We start from the raw sequence: 21404 nt of genomic DNA, 5'->3' as shown, positions 1-21404 counted from the left end.
CCTGGCCACCCAAGAGCTCTGATGAAGGTGCACAAGGAAATGAATGTTGGTTACATGTAGGCTAACAAAACATCCATTCTGCAGCCACTGATCAAAGAGCAGTTTCAAATTTCAAATGTTATTACTTAAGAAATAATTTTTTAAGGCTATAGCTGCTATAGATAGTGATTCCTCTGATGGATCTAGGCAAAGTAAATTAAAAGCCTTCTGGAAAGGATTCACCATTATAGATGCCATTCAGAACAGTCATGATTCATGGGAAGAGGTGAAATGATCAACGTTAACAAGAGTTAGGAATAAGTTAATTCCGACCCTCATGGATGACTCTGAGAGGTCAAACTTTCAGTGGAGGAAGAACTGCAGAAATGGTGCAAAGAACAAGAGAATTACCTTGACCCTGACGATATGACTGAATTACTATAATCTCAGGGAAAGAAACCTGAATGATGAGTTGCTTCCAATGGATGAGCAAATACAGTGGTTTCTTGATATGGAATCTACTCCTGGGGAAGATGCTGTGAATGTTGCTGATATGACAACAAATGATTTTGAATATAACAAATTTATTTGATAAAGCAGTGAAACAGTTTCAGAGGACTGACTCAAACAGTAAACGAAGTTCTACTTTTGGTAAAATGCTATCAAACAAAGCATTGCATGCTACAGAGAAATCTCTTGTGAAGTATCAGTCGATGTGGCAAACTTCATTGTTGTCTTATTTGAAAAAACTGCTAGAGCCAGACCAGCTTTCAGCAAGTATCACCCTGATGGGTCAGGATCCATAAAATTGAGGAAAGATGCTCTACTGGCAAAAAAAGATTACGACTATCTGAAAGCTCTGATGACCTTTGGCATTTTTTAGTGATAAAGTATTTTTTTATTTAAGGTATGTATCCTGTTTTCTTAAACATCATGTTTATTAAACACTTAATAGACTACTGTATGGTGTAAATATAGGTTTTATATGCACTGAGAAATCAAAATATTTGTGTGACTCTCTATTGTGAAATTTGCTATACTGCAGTGGTCTGAAACTGATCTTGCCGTATCTTTGAGGAATTTTTATGCTATTAATTAATACCTCATTTGACAGATGAGGAAACTAAAACACAGAGAGGCTATGTAGATGCCCAAGGTCATATAGCAGTTTACTTGGAACTGGGTAACAGAACCAAAGCCCATCAAGAACAGAATGCTGTGCCTTAAACCAGAGGTCCTCAATCTTAACTATACATTAGAATGCCTGAAGAACTTTAAAATGAGAATGCTGGGCTGTCTGTGACCAATTAAAATCGTAATTGCTGATAAGACTTAGGTCTCAAAAGGCTATAAGTTCCCCAGATGATTCCTGATGTACAGCCAAGGTTGAGAACCATTTTATTACACAAAGGCAAGACTACTATTTATATTCCCAACAAATAACATTTGTGCTCAAGGTCTATGACAGGAAGTAGATTTAAAAATCAGCAGTAAATAATAGACTATTGCCTTTGCTGTGGTAGGAAATTTATTAGCATTGATTGTAAGCAGGAAAATTATAGATAACTTAAAGAGTCCCAGAGTGGATGTAGTCTTGAGTTTATTTAATGAATGTCAAATCTGACTTTCTTATCAGTCTTAATTGGATAGTAAATTCACCCTATTATTTCCACACACAGTTCAAGAAAACCATGTTGCGAAAGGCCTTAAAAGATCTTTAAAAAATTGAGCTCAGTTGGTTAATTCTCAAACGTCAATATTTTTCTGTAGGTGTTATTTTTCATGGCACTTTATTTTTGATTGCACAGATGGCAACACTTTCAAAGCAAAAGAAATGCTACTCCTCATACAAGTGAATATACACCTCTATTTGCCCATTTTACAGCTTGGGTTTCAAAACCAAATGAAATCTGAAAGAAAAATCTTGGATGAAAAGTGGTTTGTAACATGATGGAAACTGTCTCCAACTGCAATTAAAAAAGTAGGCCCTTTCTCTCTGGGGCAAATAAAAAGGCTATGAAAAAGGGTAATACAGATAAAGGGTAATGCTTGGTAAATCTTGTCTGTCAAGGGAAGTTAGAACAAACATTGATTTCATCAACACCATTTCTCAAAGGCATAGTTAGCAAAATGTAACCAGACTCCTTGATATTTCCCCCCTTATTTTAAAATTCTTCAACCAAAGGGACTCACAGAACAAACAGCCAATAGAAATTACAGACAGGATTAAAATAGAGAGCTCTTTACCCATGATGGAGAGTTGATTCAATGACCCCATTAAATATAAAAATCACAACCAACCCCCCCTGTGGTAGAGTCAACACTCTGGATCTTGCTTTACTTACCCAGTAGATCCATGATTAAGTTAGTCACACTGACAGCACAAGATCTGGAAAAACTACTCTACCTAGAAAGCATGCAGGCATAGTCGATTTGATAATTATGTCTTATAAAATTATTCCTCAACCACAGTCAGATATCTAAAAGTGCAGGGCATTTCTCTTTTAGAGACTATGCCTTTCTCTCAGTCTTATGGTTGACACAAAATCACTGATTTACATAGCTATACTTTGACCTACTAGGTACTTTGCATACCGTTCCACTCAGTGTAGGTGCCTCACTGGTAATATTTTCAATTCCTCCCTCACTGGTGTTTTCCTCTTATTATGGCTCCAAATGTCAAGTAGGTCATCCACAGACAATAGCACAGGAAAACATGTTACGAATTCTAGTCTTTATTTCTCTTCTTATAAAATCGACTAATGATAGGAAAACTCTGGCTCCTTATTCATATCCTAAAATTTTTCACATACCCTTGTTTTTGGCATAGAAATTTTTCTATCATTATTTTCTTTTTTTAAGAAATGTTCTGTGGGGCAAATCACCTGTTGAGTGAGAGAGATGTCCATTTGGAATTTTCATTGAAAACGATGGGCAAGTTTTTAATAACTAAGGGAATATAATCTTTATTATGTAAATTAGGTTTTTAAGAGTAATAGGGGAGTTAAAAAATATGTATGCCATTAGGCCAAGGAAAGTTTAAGAGTTATACAGCTTTTCTAGATAACACGTGCATTCTATTTAGCATATACAACTCTACAATAGCTGTCCCAAAGATTCATATCCATGTATTCCATTAGACGTGCTATTACTTCTACTATGGGCTGTGTTTCAGAATCTAAATTTATGAACACTTAACAGGAGCCCAAAATGAGTGATTCTGAATTTCGTGAGAGTATGAATTCATTTGAAATTAAATAGAGCTCCTGGTTCACTGTGACCATCATCTCCTCACACTCACATAGAGAGACCAGGACAAACAAAAGAACATGAATCCCAGAGGATACACGTCAGGGGTAAAGAGAGAAGATTTCAAGCTTCTATATTCAGCAAGAGTTAAAAGTCAACATTATCTTGGAAAATCTCTTAAAAATCACTTGAATTTCCCTTGAAATAAACCTTGAAGTACAGCCTCTCAATGTGCTCTTGGCAGTCAGTTTTGTTGTGTTTTGATTTTATTTCCAACACTGTAAAAGACTGCTGTCTTGTGCTGAGCATCCCATGTTGTGGTTGGCTTGCATTTAGAGCCCTCGTTTAATTGAGGGGAGTGGAGGATGTAATTTAATCATGTTTAAAATGTTAGAACCACACTCAGTGCTGCAAGATGTCCATCCACCTTGCGAAAGCACAAGAAGCTGGCACGAACAGGACAACAGCTTCCTACAAATTCCTTCACAATATTGACTGAGAACCCTCAGGCATGAGTCTACATGCTAGGGAAAGCAATGTGAGAAGAGCAATGTACCTGCCATCACAGAGTTCAGGTTCTAGAGAGAGAAGGCAGATAACACAAATATGAAAAGAAACATACAGACTGTCAATGGTAATAAGCACCAGAGAGAAAAAGTACAGCTGAAAAAGAGAGGGTGTGTTGGAAATACAAAGTCTCACTGACAGGAGATGGTATTTGAGCAAGTATTTAAGTCAGCGCTCCAGCAAGCTATGCTGTTTCTTGGAAGAAAAGCATGGCGATTGCAAAAAAAAAAAAAAAAAAAAAAAAAACAGTATAAATGTCCTAAGGAAGAAGTATGTTTGAACCAGAGATAGATAATGCCAATCTGCTCATTGTCTATATAGCTTGGCAGGTGGAACTGACTTCTTTAAAATTCATTCTGTTTGAAGAATTTACAGACAATTCCTGTAATATAAACAATTAAGCACTTCACTTCCTATGGGCCAGGCAGCATTCTAAATGCTTTCTATGGGTTGCTGATTCCTGTAAAAAGCCCTCTGAGTCAATTATCATATTACAGACTTCCATTTACAGAGTGGATGAATGAAGTCTAGGAATGTTATGCAGCATACAGAGGATTCCAGAGCCAGAAGCAGGTGAAGCCTCGTTTATGGTTTAACCCATTTAATTCCAGAGCCTAAACTGCTAGGTGGTATTGCCTACCAGGGCATGTGAATATGACACAATTCCACTGGAAGTTCACTGTATAAAATGCTTTTCAAATAGGGGACGTCACTGAGGCATGCTATTTATAGCAACACCTAGTAAACAGACAAATCCTATGTGCTCTACGCTTCTCTATAAATTTAGGAAGGCAAAGCCCAAAAACCCAGTTTCTTTGTGAAGTGTTATGCTGGGAGTGAACAGCTTTTTTATATGCTGCCATATCATGAACAGAATACAATACATGCTTAAATATTTAATAAATTTGATGCTGTTACTATACATGGAATACATTTCATGATAAAATTTATACTTTTGAGATACAGCATATACAAGCTAACCTATGGCTATTACTGAAAACACAGTATTAATTAAAAACTTGATATATATCTGAAGGTGCAGTCTATATTGCCAAGGATATAAAACTCTCTGCACGAGTATTTTATCAAAACATTTAGTTCAAAATGGGCTTTAAGAACTTGCATTTCGATCGTCAAACTTCAGGGACAGTGCGTATCATGATGTTTTGTTGAACGGATTACTCCTATGGTCCTTTCTCGAGGGACCCTGACTTGTCTAAAGCCATCACAAATACCTATCCGGCAGAGTGTGGCTCTTCCCAGAGCTTAGGCTCTGAGAGGATAGGGGGTGCTTTAAATGATACAGCACACACATTTGGGGAGGTAATAAATTTGCATTAAAGCAGAGTTGAAAATTCAAATGATGTTTTAAAAAGAATTGAGTCATACGATGTCTTCATGCTCTAGTTCCTACTACATAAACATCTTCGCCATATTGAGCAGCCTCAATCTAGATGAAAGAAGTACTATGATCGAACAAATTTAATATTAGGGACTAAAAGTAAATGTTATAAATTCTGAAATACCCAGTAAAAGCTTTTTGTTATAATACTCTAATAATAAAATTTCCCTAAAGCCATTTCAATATTTTTTAGAGATAGGGTCTCTGTTACCCAGGATGGAGTGCAGTGGTGTGATCATAGTTCACTGTACCCTCTTAACTATGGTCACCCTGCCTGGCTATTTTTTTTTAAATTTTTTGTAACAGCAGGGTCTTGTTACATTGCTCAGGATGGTCTTGAAACCTTGGTTCCAGTGATACTCCTGCCTTGGACTCCCGAAGTGCTAGAATTATAGGCATGGGCCACTGTACCCAGCCCAATTTAGCATAAATTCCTAAGTAGGTTATTTTTTCCCTTCTCAGGGAATTTTCTCAAAGGTGAATGTCTGTTGCTTTATCTATATGTAGGGGAATTTTAGGTTTTCATGCATTTAAATATTTTTTACCATTTTTGAAATCATCAAAGCTTTAATATATAAACACTTTCTCAACTATATCTCCAGATTTATCAAAATAAACATTTATAGTAGAAAGAATATCCGATATGATACATCCAGATCATTCTCTCATCTCTTTTTATTCAGTAAAAAAAGGCTTCCCAAACAATCGGCCAGGTAAGGAGAACTTACTATTAAAAGTATCTGGCCTTCCAAATAGTAAGCCAACATTTCATTACATCATTTAGCTTGCTTCAGCTTTTCTGAGGGCTTGTTAAAGGAAATAAATTATTTTTATAAAAATGTGAGAAGCATATTTAGTGTAATGATATGAGTCAGGCCAGGGCAGAGTCATCAATATGTTTCATGCAATAATAAATAATTATTTTACTGTTTGTTATGTTTCTTGAATTTCCTAAATAGTCTTTGAAGATACAACAGGGGAAGGTGATTGAGTTCTTGCATTTTTAGGCATTGCTGTTTAAGCTGTTGAAGATGCAAATTTTACAGGCTTCTAATCTTGATAAAATACTCATAAAAAATGATGGAACAATGAAAGGCTAAGACTTTTGATCGTGATATAAGTGCATTTGCCATCTCTGAGAGGATAGGGACCAAAACATCGTTATTTCTCCTTATATCCATAGGGCCTATTTTATAAACTGACATATATTTCACACTCTGCTTGTCTGGCTTTAAAGTCTGTGTCATTTCACTTTTCCAGTGTTTCTCCAACTGGAATCCATAGACCATGTGGTGTTGGGTGGGTTATAGGCAAATATTCAAGGGTCTATGAATTAACCTCAACTATTTGGCAATTTTGACAAACAGCACTTCTCCACTCCAATGATTTATTAGTCATTAGATGCTCTGGACAATTTGGATCACTATATTTTAGACAAGAACTGTCCAGTTATCTCAGTGCCCTGAGTTTTATTTATAATGGTTATTATACTTTTGGTAGGTAATTTTACACATGAAGTAGGAAGTTTAGACACAGGTTCTAAAACCCAGCTGCGTGGGGATTTGTATTCCATTTCTGCCACTAGCTGTGAGACCCCAGGCAAATTACATTACCTGTTTCTCCATCTATAAAAACTGGGGAGACTTTTAATGTTTAATCAGTGCAGATGCTGTAAGGCTGACATTTCCTCCTTTTTTAAATGACAATTTTATGGTACCCAATATTATGTTTATTCTACAAATTACAGATAGAAAAAATCTTAGGTAATAATTCATTACACACACACACACACACACACACACACACACACACACAGGGAGAGAGAGAGAGAGAGAGAGAGAGAGAGAGAGAGAAAGGTGAGCCTGTAATACTGGTTTGAATACACATTATCAGTTTTGACCCTCTCAATACTATGATTCCCATTTAGGTGAACATTTGCTTATATATCACTGTGTAAAAAAGATTCCTAACTTTCAAACATGGAGATACAGTTTATACAAATTCAAGGGTAATCATAATAGGTTTAAAGTAATGATCTGGTACTATAGTGCTGAGAGTATAATCCATCATCTGTTCTTCATTAAAGTTCCTTAGCTATAGAAAATGGTTGGGAGTTACTGTGTCAATCAGCATACAGGAAAATAAAATGATAATGTTGTACTACGTAATGAAAGGCAAACTAAGCATACACACGTGTTTCTAGTAAAGTTTTCCAAGACTAATTAAAGTACAGAATCTTCCTTCGGTAGCAAAATATAATTCCATCCTCCTGACCTGAGGAATCTATTTCTCTCAATGTCAGCCTAAAGAACTATATAAAAAATGAGGCAGTAATGTATAGAATGGTAACTCAATATGAGTAAGAAATTATAAATTCTTAATAATCTCTTTTCTCATAAGAAAACTAATAAATTAAGATAGATGTCCATGTATTTTAGATTTGTTGTTTAAGTAGAGTGACCTACAGAAATGCATTTTACAAACCTTTTGGTCTTTCAATTTTGTATATTGACACTTTCCAAATACAGTTTGTATAACTTCTGGTATTATCTTAAAAGTGTATTCCATCAGGATTGAGGAAGTAGCAATGCCTATTATATATTTATTTGTTTTTGCTGATCTAATTTGCTAATAGTTTCATAGTATACCTGTGGTTACAAGTAAAAGCAGAGACAGTTGTAGAAGGTAAAATCTATTATTACAAAAATACAATAAATGGTTTAACAATTTGGGAAATGATAATTGAACTGTGTTACGAAAAAGGGAAAGGAGCCATTGGTTCCTGGAATTATAGTGGAAAATGTACTATCTATTGAAAAGAAATAATTTGTCTCAGGAAAACAAATTCTTATATTGGGAGAAATAAGATGTTTGTTTTAGTGAGTTTTATTAGAATCCTTATGCTATAAATAACCAGTGAAAATTACAAATATAATCAAGGAATAAACTGTAGTATGCATATAGATTCCATAGGGGAAGATCTGCTATCACCTATGTGATTAAATCCTTAAGTAAATAATGATAGAGCAACTTGGACAGATGAATAAGAAAAAAAAAATAACTGATAGAAGTAGCAGTAATGTTCTAAATGTATCAATTCTAGAACTTGATGAGAACTGTGATTTAAGCAATTAATTTTTTATAGTTATTAATTGTTGGAAGTAGCTTATACATGTATATTATTTTGTAAATCATTCTAATGATTTCTTTTTTTCAAAACTGCTTCTCTCTTTAAAAGTCAGCATTCCTAAGCCGAACAATTTACTTTCCAAGTAACTAATTTAGTAAGTAAATAATCATTTATAATTCTTTCTTGTCACGAGGTCTCTAATGTCACTGCATTTGCCCTCCTTAGCTTGTCATTTATCTTCAAAAAGAAAACGTAAATATGTTGTAAAGCAGCATCTCAGAGTCATTTCAGTATAGATCATCAAAGCAAGTGACAGAATAAAAAAGTGAAGACAAAAACCACCTGAGAGCTGGTCAAACATAAATGTAAATAGAAATTAAGAATACTTAAAACATAGAATTACATATAGTTAAGAAACTGATTTCTCTGTAGTTTTACTTTCTTGGTATCACCAAAAATGCAGGTTCACTATTACTTACAAAACTGTGAATATTACACCACGGCAGATATTTGTTGGCATTTGGTATCTAAGGAAATAATAGCTGTTTCTAAGACAAAAAATGAAAAATTTTGCAGCACATATTTTTTCCCTCTTAATGATGTCACTCTTCTCGGTTCTCTTCTTGGGCTTATCAAACAATGTTATGGCAATATATTTTACCAAATCCTTCTCAAGGGATAAAGAGCAACTGTTTATTCTTACATTTTCCAAGGATAAGGAGTTTTAACAGTTTAGCAACACAGTCTGAGAAAATTAATGTCCTAGAACAAACTTTAGACAGGCTCCTCTAAGTCTGGATAAAGGCTTGGAGGACTAGGCCTCATCCTTGAGTCTTGTCATCAGCCTGGCTAGTTCAGTTGCCATGAAAATTATGCTAAGTCAGTTTACCAAGAATCCCCCCACCCTTGATATCTGATCATCTTCGTTTGTCTTATCAAATTTCTCATCCACCACCTTTTGATATCGGATCACCTGGTTACCTTCAGTGAGAACCCTGTTATGTCAATTTAGCAAGAATTCTCCTACCCTTGATGTCGTCCCTTAGTAATTTTCCATTCACTGATCTTTCACTATGCTAGTTAGGTATTGTAGGGGAGGAAAAATATCTTTTCCTTCCATCTACCTTAGGTTCACTTGCTGAAGCCCATGTTAAGAAAAAGACCAGTTAGGCGCGGTGGCTCACTCCTGTAATCCCAGCACTTTGGAAGGCCAAGGTGGGCGGATCACTAGGTCAAGATATCGAGACCATCCTGGCCAGCATGGTGAAACCCTGTCTCTACTAAAACTACAAAAATTAGCTGGGTATGGTGGCGCATGCCTGTAGTCCCAGCTACTCGGGAGGCTGAGGCAGGAGAATCATTCGAATCCAGGAAGTGGAGGTTGCAGTGAGCCAAGGTCACGCCACTGCACTACAGCCTAGTGACAGAGCAAGATTCTGTCTCAAAAAAAAAAAAAAAAATTAACATGTTAAAGAAAAATTAGATAATAATTCATATACAATGAAGCCACAGCTCATAAAAGAAAAAAGAAGAAAAAATAAAAAAAAATTCATAAGACACACAAATTTATTTAATGTAAGTTTTACATAATATGACAGCCTTCATAAGAAAATGAAGACATCTGTATAAACCCGAGTGTGTTTTATGGTAGGTCTGATGTATTAGAAAGCTGTGGGGAAATATCAAAGGACAGAGGGATATAAGTGTGAGACACTGGGGGAAAACTGGGCAAGGCCTGTTTGTTCAGGTTCCTCCCCATCTCATTTCACCTTTGGAGATGAAGCTCCTATCCTTCAGGTGCAGCATGGGCACCATGCCCATGAGTGTCTTATGGCTGCCTCAGTGGAAGATCAGACGGTCCTTCCTGCACATGCCATTTCTGAAATTCCTTCAGCTGAAAAAAAGTCAGTATGCTAAGATGCCATATTTTGGGGTAGCATTTTCTGAACTCTTTCACTATAAATTCCCAGCTGTATTTGCTATAGAGTTGAGCCTAATTTCTCTCCCCTATCACAAGTCTTGACCCATCTCATAATACTCTTTAATAAAATCTTCTTTTCCATTAAAAAAATCTCAGAATAATTTTTCTTTAACAAGGACATAGAACTTTCAATAGAAATTAATCTATCAACCTATAAATTTAATTATGTATCTAATGTTTATTTGCCTTAAGATAAGGTATAATATAGATTGGGGTTTAGATAGTTAATAAGGAGTTAGGAGTACAGGGAAGGTAAAGAAGTAGAAAAAGAGGGCTGGAGTGTTCCAGAAAGAATTAGAAGCAGGAGGGAGAGAACAAAGACTTACACATGTAAGTGACTTTTGTTTACTGTTTCGTGTATATTTAGAAAAACATAAATACCTGTGAAATAATAGAAATGGGGGAAGCTGACTATGGGAACAACCAAGGAGAATTATAAAGAATGTGGTGACTGGTGCTGGGGAAAGGGCATAGCCCTCCAAAGTTGGCAGCCACTAGTCACCCAAACTGATACTCCCAGGTAGGAATGTGGGTCAGTATGGTTACATCAGCTGGAATTTCAAAAAAATCAGTTATCTGGTTTCTTTGCAGGAGAAGAGACTAACTGTAATTTTAGCGTGTGGTCCCACAGTTTGAACAATTATAGCTGTAACTCCATGCAAAAGATACCCCTACAAAGAAATGTGAGTAAAAATAAATACGTGGGAGTCAGAGAATATAATTAAGTGAAATTTCCCAAAGGTTTTGATGTTCCCTGAATTACAATACTGAAGCTGATTTTCTTTATAGCAGAGAGCTACTTACGTTCCGGCTATGCTTCAACTCCCCTGATCTTTCTGGTTGTAAATCTAAAACACACACTTATACAACAAGAGTATACAAGTATATATTGAAAAAATATTCTTTAAAAATGATTGCATGTAGATTGTGATGAATAACAATACCCTGAGACTGGGAAAACTGTAAATTTAGTATAGGTCAGTATGACAATCTGACCTCAGCCTAGGCTGCAACTTGCCCACACCAATAGCTAATAAACAAGTGGGCTGTATTCGCTATCCTTCCATAAGCATGGAAACTCAGAGAGAAGAAAAACAGTAAACGCTTCAGAAATACAGTTTTTTTCTGGTTTGTCTAAATTTGCAAAACAGAAGTACAGTGCAAAGCAATTAAAATCTAAGCGGAGAGAAGTGAATACACCAGAAACTAGCCTTCCAACCTGTCAGAAGAAAATAACTGCAGCATGAATGTAATTTGGAAAAGAGGCCTAAAATGGAAAGGAATTTGAAGACAGATATGATGGGCAGGATGGGACCGAAATTGATGCTGACATAACTGAGGTTGTCAGGGAAGTGAGCATTTATCTTGCTGGAATTAGGTATTTGATTTCTACTGACGTGTGTAAAAATATACGTAATGACAATGTGATGAAGTGTCTATGAACTGAAGTAGAAGAAGCATTTGAGGAGTTAATTTGGGTGTGAATAAACTTTAAGATCCAATGAGCAGCAAGATTGAAATAGTAATTAAAAAATTACCAACAAAAAAAAGTCCAGGACCAGAGAGATTCACAGCAGAATTGTCTGCCAGACATTTAAAGAAGAACTGGTACCAATTCTTTTGAAACTATTCCACAAGATAGAGAAAAAAGGAACCCTCCATAATTCATTTTATGAAGCCAGTATCACCCTGATATCAAACCCAGGAAAGGATATAACCAAAAAAGAAAACTACAGACCAATATCCTTGATGAACATTGATACTAAAATCCTTAACAAAATACTAGTTAACCAAATTCAGTAACATATCAAAAATATAATCTACCATGATTAAGTGGGTTTCATAGTAAGGATGCAGGGATGGTTTAATATACACAAGTCAATAAATGTGATACACCATATAAACAAAACTAAAAACAAAAATCACATGATCATCTCAACAGATGCAGAAAAAGCATTCAACAAAATCCAGCATTGCTTTATGATTAAAACTCTCAGCAAAATTGCCATACAAGGGACAAGCTTTAGTGTACTAAAAGCCATCTATGACAGACTCACAGTCAACATAATACTGACTGGGGAAAAGTGGAAGGCATTCCTTCTGAGAACTGGAACAAGACAAGGATGCCTACTATCACCACTCCTCTTCAACATAGTACTGGAAGTCCTAGCCAGAACAATTAGACAAGAAAAAATAAATAAAGGGTATCCAAATCAGTAAAGAGGAAGTCAAACTGTCACTGTTTGCTGATATGATCCTTTTTCATGAAAATCTTAAGGACTTCTCCAGAAAGCTCTTAGAATAAAATAAATAAAAGAATTCAGCAAAGTTTGCAGATACAAGATGAATGCATACAAATTAGTAACTCTTCTATACGACAATAGTGACCAAACAAAGAATAAAATCAAGAACTCAATCCTTTTTACAATAGCTGCAAAAAAATTAAAATACTTAGGAATACACCTAACCAAGTAGTTGAAGGACATCTACAAGGAAAATTACAAAACATTGCGGAAAGTAATCATAGACGATACAAACAAATGGAAACACATCCCATGCTCACGGAGGGGTAGAATCAATATTTTGAAAATGACCACATTGCCAAAAGTAATCTATAAATTCAACACAGTTCTCATCAAAATACCACCATCATTCTTCATAGAATTAGAAAAACAATAAAATTCATAGTGAACCAAAAAAGAGCCCACATAGCCAAAGCAAGACTAAGCAAAAAGAACAAATCTGGAGGCATCACACTACCTGATTTCAAACTATATTATAAAGTCATAGTCACCAAAACAGCATGGTACTAGTATGAAAACAGACCAATGTAACAGAATAGAGAAGCCAGAAATAAACCTAAACACTTACAGCCAACCGATCTTTGATAAAGCAAACAAAAAGATATAGTGGTGAAAGGACAACCCGTTCAACAAATGGTGCTGGGATAACTGGCTAGCCACATGTAGGAGAGTGACACTGGATCCTCATCTCTCACGTTATACAAAAATCTACTCAAGATGGATTAAGGACATAAACCTATGACCTGACTATAAACTATAAACCATAAACTATAAAAATTTTAGAAGATGACATTGGAAAAACCCTCTAGACATCGGCTTAGACAAGGATTTCAGGACAAAGAACCCAAAAGGAAATGCAATAAAAACAAAGATAAATAGCTGGGACCTAATTAAACTAAAGAGCTTTTGCCCAGCAAAAGGAACAGTCAGCAGAGTAAACAGACAGTCCAGAGAGTGGGAGAAAATCTTCACAATCTATGCATCTCACAAAAGACTAATATCCAGAATCTACAACAAACTCAAATCAGTAAGGAAAAAACAAACAATCCCATCGAAAAATGAGCTAAAACATAAATAGGCAATTCTCAAAAGAAGATATACAAATGGCCAGCAAACATATGAAAAATGCTCAAAATCACTAATGTTCAGAGAAATGCAAATGAAAACCACAATGAGATACCACCTTATTCCTACAAGAATGGCCATAATAATTAAAAACAAAACAAAACAAAACAAACAAACAAAAAAAAACAGTAGATGTTGGCACGGATGTGACAAATGGGGAACAATTCTACACTGGTGTTGGGAGTGTAAACTAGTACAGCCATTATGGAAAACAGTGTGCAGCTTCCTTACAAAAAAACTAAAAGTAGAACTACCATTTGATCCAGCAATCCCACTACTGGGTATCTACCCAGAGGAAAAGTAGTCACTATCTGAAAAAGAGTCTTGCACACACATGTTTATAGTGGCACAATTCACAATGGCAAAATTGTGGAACCAACCCAAATGCCCATCAATCAACAAGTAAATAAAGACACTGTGGTATATGTATATGATAGAATACTATGCTGCCATAAAATGAATGAATTAACAGCATTTGCAGTGACCTGAATGCAACTCAGGAATGGAAAACTAAATATTGTTTTGTTCTCAATGATATGTAGGAGCTAGGTTATGAGGACTCAAAGGCATAAAAATGATACAATGAACCTTGGAAACTTGGGGGGAAGAACGGGAGGGGAGTGAGGGATAAAAGACTACAAATATAGTGCAGTGTGTAATCCTCGGGTGATGGGTGCACCAAAATCTCACAAATTACTACTAAAGTACTCATGTAACCAAATACCACTGGTACCCCAACTTTTGGAAAAATAAAAATATAAAAAATTAAAAATAAATAAAATATGCAGACGCATTTGTAAATGACAAAAACTAGTCAAAGTGGAATATATATGTGCAGTATTAAAATAAACCTTACTCATAAAGTCAATCTAGTGATTCTGGGATCCACATAAAATCAATGCCTAAAAGTCAAGAGACATATGGTATGCAGTATTCCCACATCACAGAGGCTTGTGGAAAGTTTTGCAAGAGGCGTATGGCTCCTCCCCCATTTACAAGCAGAAATGTGGTTTAACTGCTTCCCAGGCAAATTATTATTAATCTTGTCAATATTTTCCAACAAAATAATAATCCTTTATATGGTGAAATCCGAATCTGTGCCATTAAACTTGGTTTTATGGGTTTTTTTTGTTCTAATTAGGGTTGAAGAATATCTTTCCCATTAGAACATACCTATATATGTGGGAAATTTTATATCCCTTCAATTAATAATAGCTCAATTAAGTAATTAACCTTTTCCCTCAGATCTCAGTCTTAGAGGTTATTTCCACTCCATAGTTATTCCTCTACCACCATATTCAGCATAAAAACTATACTCCAAATTGAAAGTAATATATTACAGAATATGCGGACTACCTTTAACACAGCTGCACTTTGTCAATAAGCTCATTTATTTGAATCTTCTCTTCCCATATTTCCAACTTTAATTTCTGACATATAATCATTGCTAAAGAGTCCAAATGGATAATATTGGCTTTGATTTTATAATAATGTTCTGATATAATTTATGTTCTAGGTACCTGGGAAAGGTATAATACATACATGAAGTTTTCTATAGGATAATATAATCCTTGAAAGATATTTTCCCTTTAATTCACATATACTAAATACACATTGAATATTTGTAAAATATTCTACATATAAGAAATGCAAAGTGCAAATACAACATTTAGCATAAATATCAGAGAGCTGAGTCAAAACTAGAAGTAATCTACCAGTCATCACAAAAACAATGTGTTCTCATGGATACTTATTTATCCCATGTAGATAGTACAGACCTGAATCAAATATTACCTACTGTGCTCCTCAGAACATGGAGTTGTTCACAAGTCTTTAACATAAAACTCTATCCTTTTTTTCCCCACAGCATTAGCAGATAATCAAATGAGCATAATTAAAATAATTTACCACCTAACGTTACCTCCCCTCTATTTCTAGTTTTGTTTTTCTCTCTATATCTTCACAGCCGCCTTTTTCTTCTTGAGTCACTGGGGAGGAAGCAACGCTTAAAGATCTCTGATATTTCCTTTGCGTCCCCCTCACCTTGGACACATTTTCAGTCTCATATTTACATGCATACACACATTTTTAGTATCCTATTTAACACCAGACATAAACATTCAACATCTATCTTTAATTTGTAAGAAACTCAAACTTAATATTTATTTTCAAACATCATTACAGAGTAAGTCTTATACCGCTCACTTCCAATTCTCCATTTCCTTAACTGCTCGCACCACTTGTGTGAAACTGTACTCCCAGAGGCCACAAATGTCCTTACTCTTGGAAGTCGATGGACTTTTTCTGTCCCCTGCTCATCAACTTTCCTTTCCATGTCCTGTCACTGTCTTGGCTGCCTTCCTCATCGTAAATTTCAAATGTAGAAATTCCCAAATGTCTGAAATAGGCTCTCCTCTCTTCTGTATATTCCCTCCTTTGGTGATCTTATCCACTTTGGTACCATTTCCTTTCTGCAAATGACTCCCACATCTCTATCCCCAACTATGGCCTTTCTTCTCACTGCCTTCTTTAATAGGAATGCTCCATTACAAAATTAGAGTAAGCATATTCTCTCACTCAGAATTTACTCAGTCTAAACATTTTGTTCTTGGAATAAATATAGCCCTCTGATTTGATTACAATATTTATCTTTGTGGCGTTTCTTTTCTTCCAAGTTACCTAAAATCAAAATGTTGGAACACTTACAGTGGCTAATTATCTTACTCACATCTTGTGAAATAATCTATGGCTTAATTTATCTTTATGTTCTTTTCCATTCCTCTCCATTTCTGTACTTTAATCTCACTGCTTTATGCCTATACTATTATCGTGACCTTTTATTTAGTTTTCCCAAGGCTGTATCTCCCAACTCTATTTCCTCAAACACAACCGTCATTTTTCATTCCACCACATAAATGGTCATCCTAAATTACTCTTTTCATTATGTCACTTTGCTTAATAACATTTTAAAATACAAACTCCAAATTTTTAGTATGGTACTCACTGCCTTTCCTCTGGTTTTATGCTAGTTTCCAGTTCTATCTTCCCCATACCCTTCCTCTCTGTACCCTGCCCCTTGCCCCGGTTCATGTATACAGTTCTATCTGCCAGAATTCTCTCCTTGTTCTTGCTAAAATCCTCACCTATAAGCATCCTATCATTTCAAGCTTCTCTTAGCTTGTCAACTGTGACTCAGTGCCTCTTCAGCTCAATCCAGCTTAAAGTCATTTCTCTCTCCTGTGCACTTTGCTTATACCTAGCTCGTATGTCTCACAAAGCACTTATTAGATGGCATTATTTATGGCCCTGATGTTTGATTGGGATTGGAGGAGAGAACATAGGAACCCCAATCCCATGCTCTTTCCTCCACTCCCGCCCCCATTAGATTGTACATGTCTCAAGGACAAGGTTAATTTTTCATAACTTTCAAATCCTACTGCCTTTAGCACAGTCTTACAAAAAGTCGGAACTTGATAAAAAATAAATTGAATAAATTCATACTAAAAACAATTACATCCCCCAAAATATAAGATGTACAGACCTATCATTGCTAAGTACCCTCTGTTGACTCTAGAGTTTACTAAAAGCCAAGTAAAAGCAGGTGACTTTGTACTATGCAAATTTCTCATTCTTCACATTAACCATTTTTTAAAAATTCATTAGTTAATGTAGAATTTGGCTTAATTCCCACAGGAAGAACAAAGTACTTTCATTTAAATGTCCCCTACAGTCCTCCAGAGTCAGCATTTTTGATGCGCATAAGTGAGAGAGAAGACAGAGAACATGGTTGTCTATTTAAAGTAACCTCCAAAGAAAGGTCAATTTATTTAAAACAATAGAAAATTAAAACTATAAAAACTTAAAAAGGCAATGTTGGTAAGTTTTCTTACTATAGTAACATGTTTTAATCTATTATAAGGTTTAATTTTAGCACAATCAGCCCCAAGAATCAAGTAAATAAAACTTTAAAATGGTAATGGTATCTTTTTTAAATAAACAGACTAACTATGTATTTTGGTAAATGACGAGGTATTGAACATCTCTGACGAAGAGACAACATTAGAATCTAAAACTTATTTTGGGCCAGTTAATGTAGACATCTTTCATTATTTTAGTATTTGATCACTGGAATTCTTTATATATAAAATGATGCAAAAATTCAATTAACAGTTTCAAAGTAAATTATGTGAAAAAATGTGGCTTTCACAGCATAGAATAAAGAAAGAAATTCATCAGGGGACATACTGAAGAAATGGAATAGGTATTTTATTAAAAAAGAATATCCTGCAGACAATTGGCAGTTTTTTAAATATGACTGTAATAAGTGATAGTATACAAAGGTTGCAGTTTCCTATTTTACTATGTATAGTCGTGACCTTTAAGAATCTCCCGCATAAGCTACTGATTGTTACCCTTTCGGGGGCACTTAAAAAATAGAAGAAAATACTTTATAAAAAATAAGAGTAAAATTAGATTACTTTGCAGGAGAGAAAACTAGAAAAAACAATGGAACTCTTAAATAGAAGACTGGAGTTGAGGTCTGTTAGCTATGCTCTCATATAGGCAGACAACAAATTTATTAAGTTAAAAGCACAAAAATAACAAAGAATGTTTTTTATGAACAAAGGTAATAAACAGCTATAAACAGGAAGAATATTAAATGAATGCTTTAATTCAGATCAGAGGTGTAATTGCTAATAAATCATTACATGGGCTCTTGTTTAAATAGGTCTCTTCATTTCAGAACGGAAATTTATATTACAGCCATGGTTTATATTTTATCACTCTTTCCTCTGTGCTGTGGTGTTTTACTCACCTAGATCACATACTGTAAGTCAAAATACAATTCTGAAAACAGATTAGGAAAATATCATATCTGTTGATCCATCAATTGTAATACCATTTATTTACTGTTACATATGAACATTTTATTCTATCCCACCCACTTTAAATGTACTGTTGCCAGATAAGGTAAGTATCATTTGAATAAACATATTTTCAAAGGCAGTCTGCAGTAGGTTTATGAGGAAACATTTCGAAGGTTCAGAAAAGAATGGCTTTGAGTTGGAAATTAAATATTGATTTTATGATTTGGTTAGTCTTTTAGTATTAACCATTTCACAAATCAGGCTCAAATCTTGTAATGCCTGAGTGTCTTTCATTTTTTAGTTCAGGTCAGGTAAGTCAGGTAGCTCTTCTCTCACTAACCCATTATAATATGCTGAAGATGAATCATTTCACCAACCACTTGACAAAAAATAAACATGACACTCAAGTGACTAGTACTCAAAAAACAATTGCACTTAAGTATCACGCATTATGTGTGTTTAGAGCATTCTATTAATGTGAAGGTAATTAAAAAAAGAAAACAAAAACTCTGATCTCTGCCTTTAATGAAGTTACAATAAGTTTAAGACTTCAAATTCAACTCTTTTCCTAGAAATACTGCACAAAGCTGCCCACCTTGGGCATTTACAAAGGCATGCCTGTTGCACGCCACCCCCTTCCCTGCCGCAACTCCTAACCCACTTGGGCTGCTCCAGCTTTCTCTAAAGCACTTATCACTCCCTGTCTGAACATACTACTAGCTCCTTCTCAGACTAGACTGTGAGCTCCTAACCATTTTGCTTACCGCTGTATAGCCACTGCCTAGAGTAATAGCTGGTACTCTGTAAATATTACTGAATAAATAAATAAAATGTCTATCATTATTTAGATTTTCCAAATTTCTGGCTTGCCTTTTCTCTCTAAGATATGGCTGCGTTTTTTCAATCAAGACTTCTCTTATGCATTCAGTGGCCTGAGTTATGGTGTGATTCCATTTGGTTTTGATGGTGGGTGAGTTATTACTTCTCAGCCCTTCCACAGAATAGGGATCACAAAAGTATCTGTCGGTTGTTGTGAGAAATGAAGTAGTTAGCATAGTGCTTGGCACGTAATAATAAGTGCTCAATAAATTTTAGCTGTCATTGCTCTCACCATATGATTATGAAATTATTTTCTTCTGTTACAAACTGCTTATCAATTCTTGAAACATCTGATAATTAATGTCACAGGGTTCGGAACAGCCACCCGAAAGTATAGTTCCTTGTATTATTGAGTATTTTAAGCTAAAGGAAACAAAACTGCAGAATAAGAAAGCTCACTCTATGACCTTCTCCCTCCCTTCTCCCGTGTAGTAGTTAATAAAACCCTCATTAACACCTTATCTCTGAATACACAGGGAAAATGAGAAGAAGAAAAAACAGGACTTTCTAAGTTCCTGCCAATTTATTACCATGAGATCATAACATTTTGTCTTCTAATCATACCTCTGCATGATGTCTACAAAAAATATTTTCCTGGGTCATCATTTCTGAAGGCTCCCATTTCAGGTAAAATGTATATTAAATAAATTTCTATGCTTTTCTATTGTTAATCTGTCTTTTGTTTTTGTGGTCTCAGTGATGAGCCTTAGGATGTTTAAGAAAAAGATATTTTTTTTGTCCCTCAAATAAACTCAAGAGGCGTTGAGATTCAGTGCTAAGGTTGCAAGTGGATGAATCTCCTGGAAAGAAAAATAGCTACCTCCCACATAGGTCTCTTTCAGGGAGCATTAATCCTCCTCTTTTGTGCTCTCAGAGGACTGTACATACCTCTGTATAAGAATCACTACACTGTATTTCAATTAGTTGGTTGTGTGCAGTCTTGCCTGCTACACTGTGTGGTCCTTTAGGATATGAGATCTCTGTATTCTACCACAAAGCAGGCACTCTATAGATGCTTGCCCAATGGATGAGTTACTGTAGAGAAATGAGACTGATCCCATTATTTGCACTCACATCACATGTGCACTTTCATTACTGTTTCAAAATTACACTTTCTAATAGATGGTCTTGACGTGAAGAACAGGGTAGAAGATTTTAGTATTGGCGAGAGATGCAGAATGTGTATGAAAATAAAAGGAATGCCCTGGAGTTCAGAGATGTGTTGCAAATAAAATGTGCTTAGAAGACTGAGACAAAACCAGTTCTTATTTTCTCATAAATGGTTACTCTATTTCAATAGGAGAGATCTAATTTATACCCATCTTACTTTATGGAAGTGTGATTACCCCAAGAAAAACTGTAATGAAAATATTCTTGATAAAGTTGAAAAGCACAACTATTAGAAATGAGGACTGTGGAATAGAAAAGGGGCATACAGCTTGAGGTCTGATGATACATGAGAATCAAAAAATAATAGGTATTTAATGCCACAGACAAAAAAACCTCCAAGGAATTAATTTTAAAAGTCATCCAAATACGAAGTATTTAGTAATGCTAATGCCTGTGTTCAAGTGATAAAAATCTTATGGAGCTTTACACAGGCTAGAAAGCAGCAAATCTACCTCTAGAAAAAGAAGCTTGAGACTGGAAGATTTTATTGTTGAATCAGCTGTTTAGCAGGTATTCAAAACAAGAGATCAGAGAGAGAAAGAAAAAACAACAACAAAAAAAAACAAAAAACCAGTATCACGACGCTTCTTTGTCTTAAATCTACTATATGCTTGGAGTCTATCCCTCTGAAAATGTTTCTCACTAGGAAAGTACTTACATTAGGCCTCAGCCTGGCTGCCAGATCGTAATACTTCTCGGCTGCTTCATTGAGGCTAGCCTGTCTGTAAAAGAAAAAATAAAATACAACTAT

The 21404-nt window shown here is 35.2% G+C and overlaps 1 protein-coding gene across 5 annotated transcripts in view; it reads right to left on the bottom strand.

The window, feature by feature from the left end:
* Nucleotides 1-21404, bottom strand: part of TMTC2 (transmembrane O-mannosyltransferase targeting cadherins 2) — a 444929-nt gene that overhangs the window by 46487 nt on the left and 377038 nt on the right. For 3 of the 5 annotated variants that reach the window (XM_032296943.1, XM_032296988.1, XM_032296979.1), the window contains one exon: nucleotides 21312-21375. In XM_032296943.1, coding sequence (XP_032152834.1) covers nucleotides 21312-21375 — 64 coding nt within the window. Of the gene's footprint in view, nucleotides 1-17981; nucleotides 18985-19005; nucleotides 21153-21311; nucleotides 21376-21404 lie in introns of those variants that run through there. The other 2 variants (XM_032296952.1, XM_032296962.1) reach the window with 2 other exon arrangements.

The sequence above is a fragment of the Sapajus apella genome, unplaced genomic scaffold (assembly GCF_009761245.1).
Source record: "Sapajus apella isolate SASKATOON/1434 unplaced genomic scaffold, GSC_monkey_1.0 scaffold2, whole genome shotgun sequence".
NCBI lineage: Eukaryota > Metazoa > Chordata > Mammalia > Primates > Cebidae > Sapajus > Sapajus apella.
The sequence above is the reverse complement of the archived record's forward strand: the minus strand, read 5'-3'. Positions and strand labels throughout refer to the sequence as shown.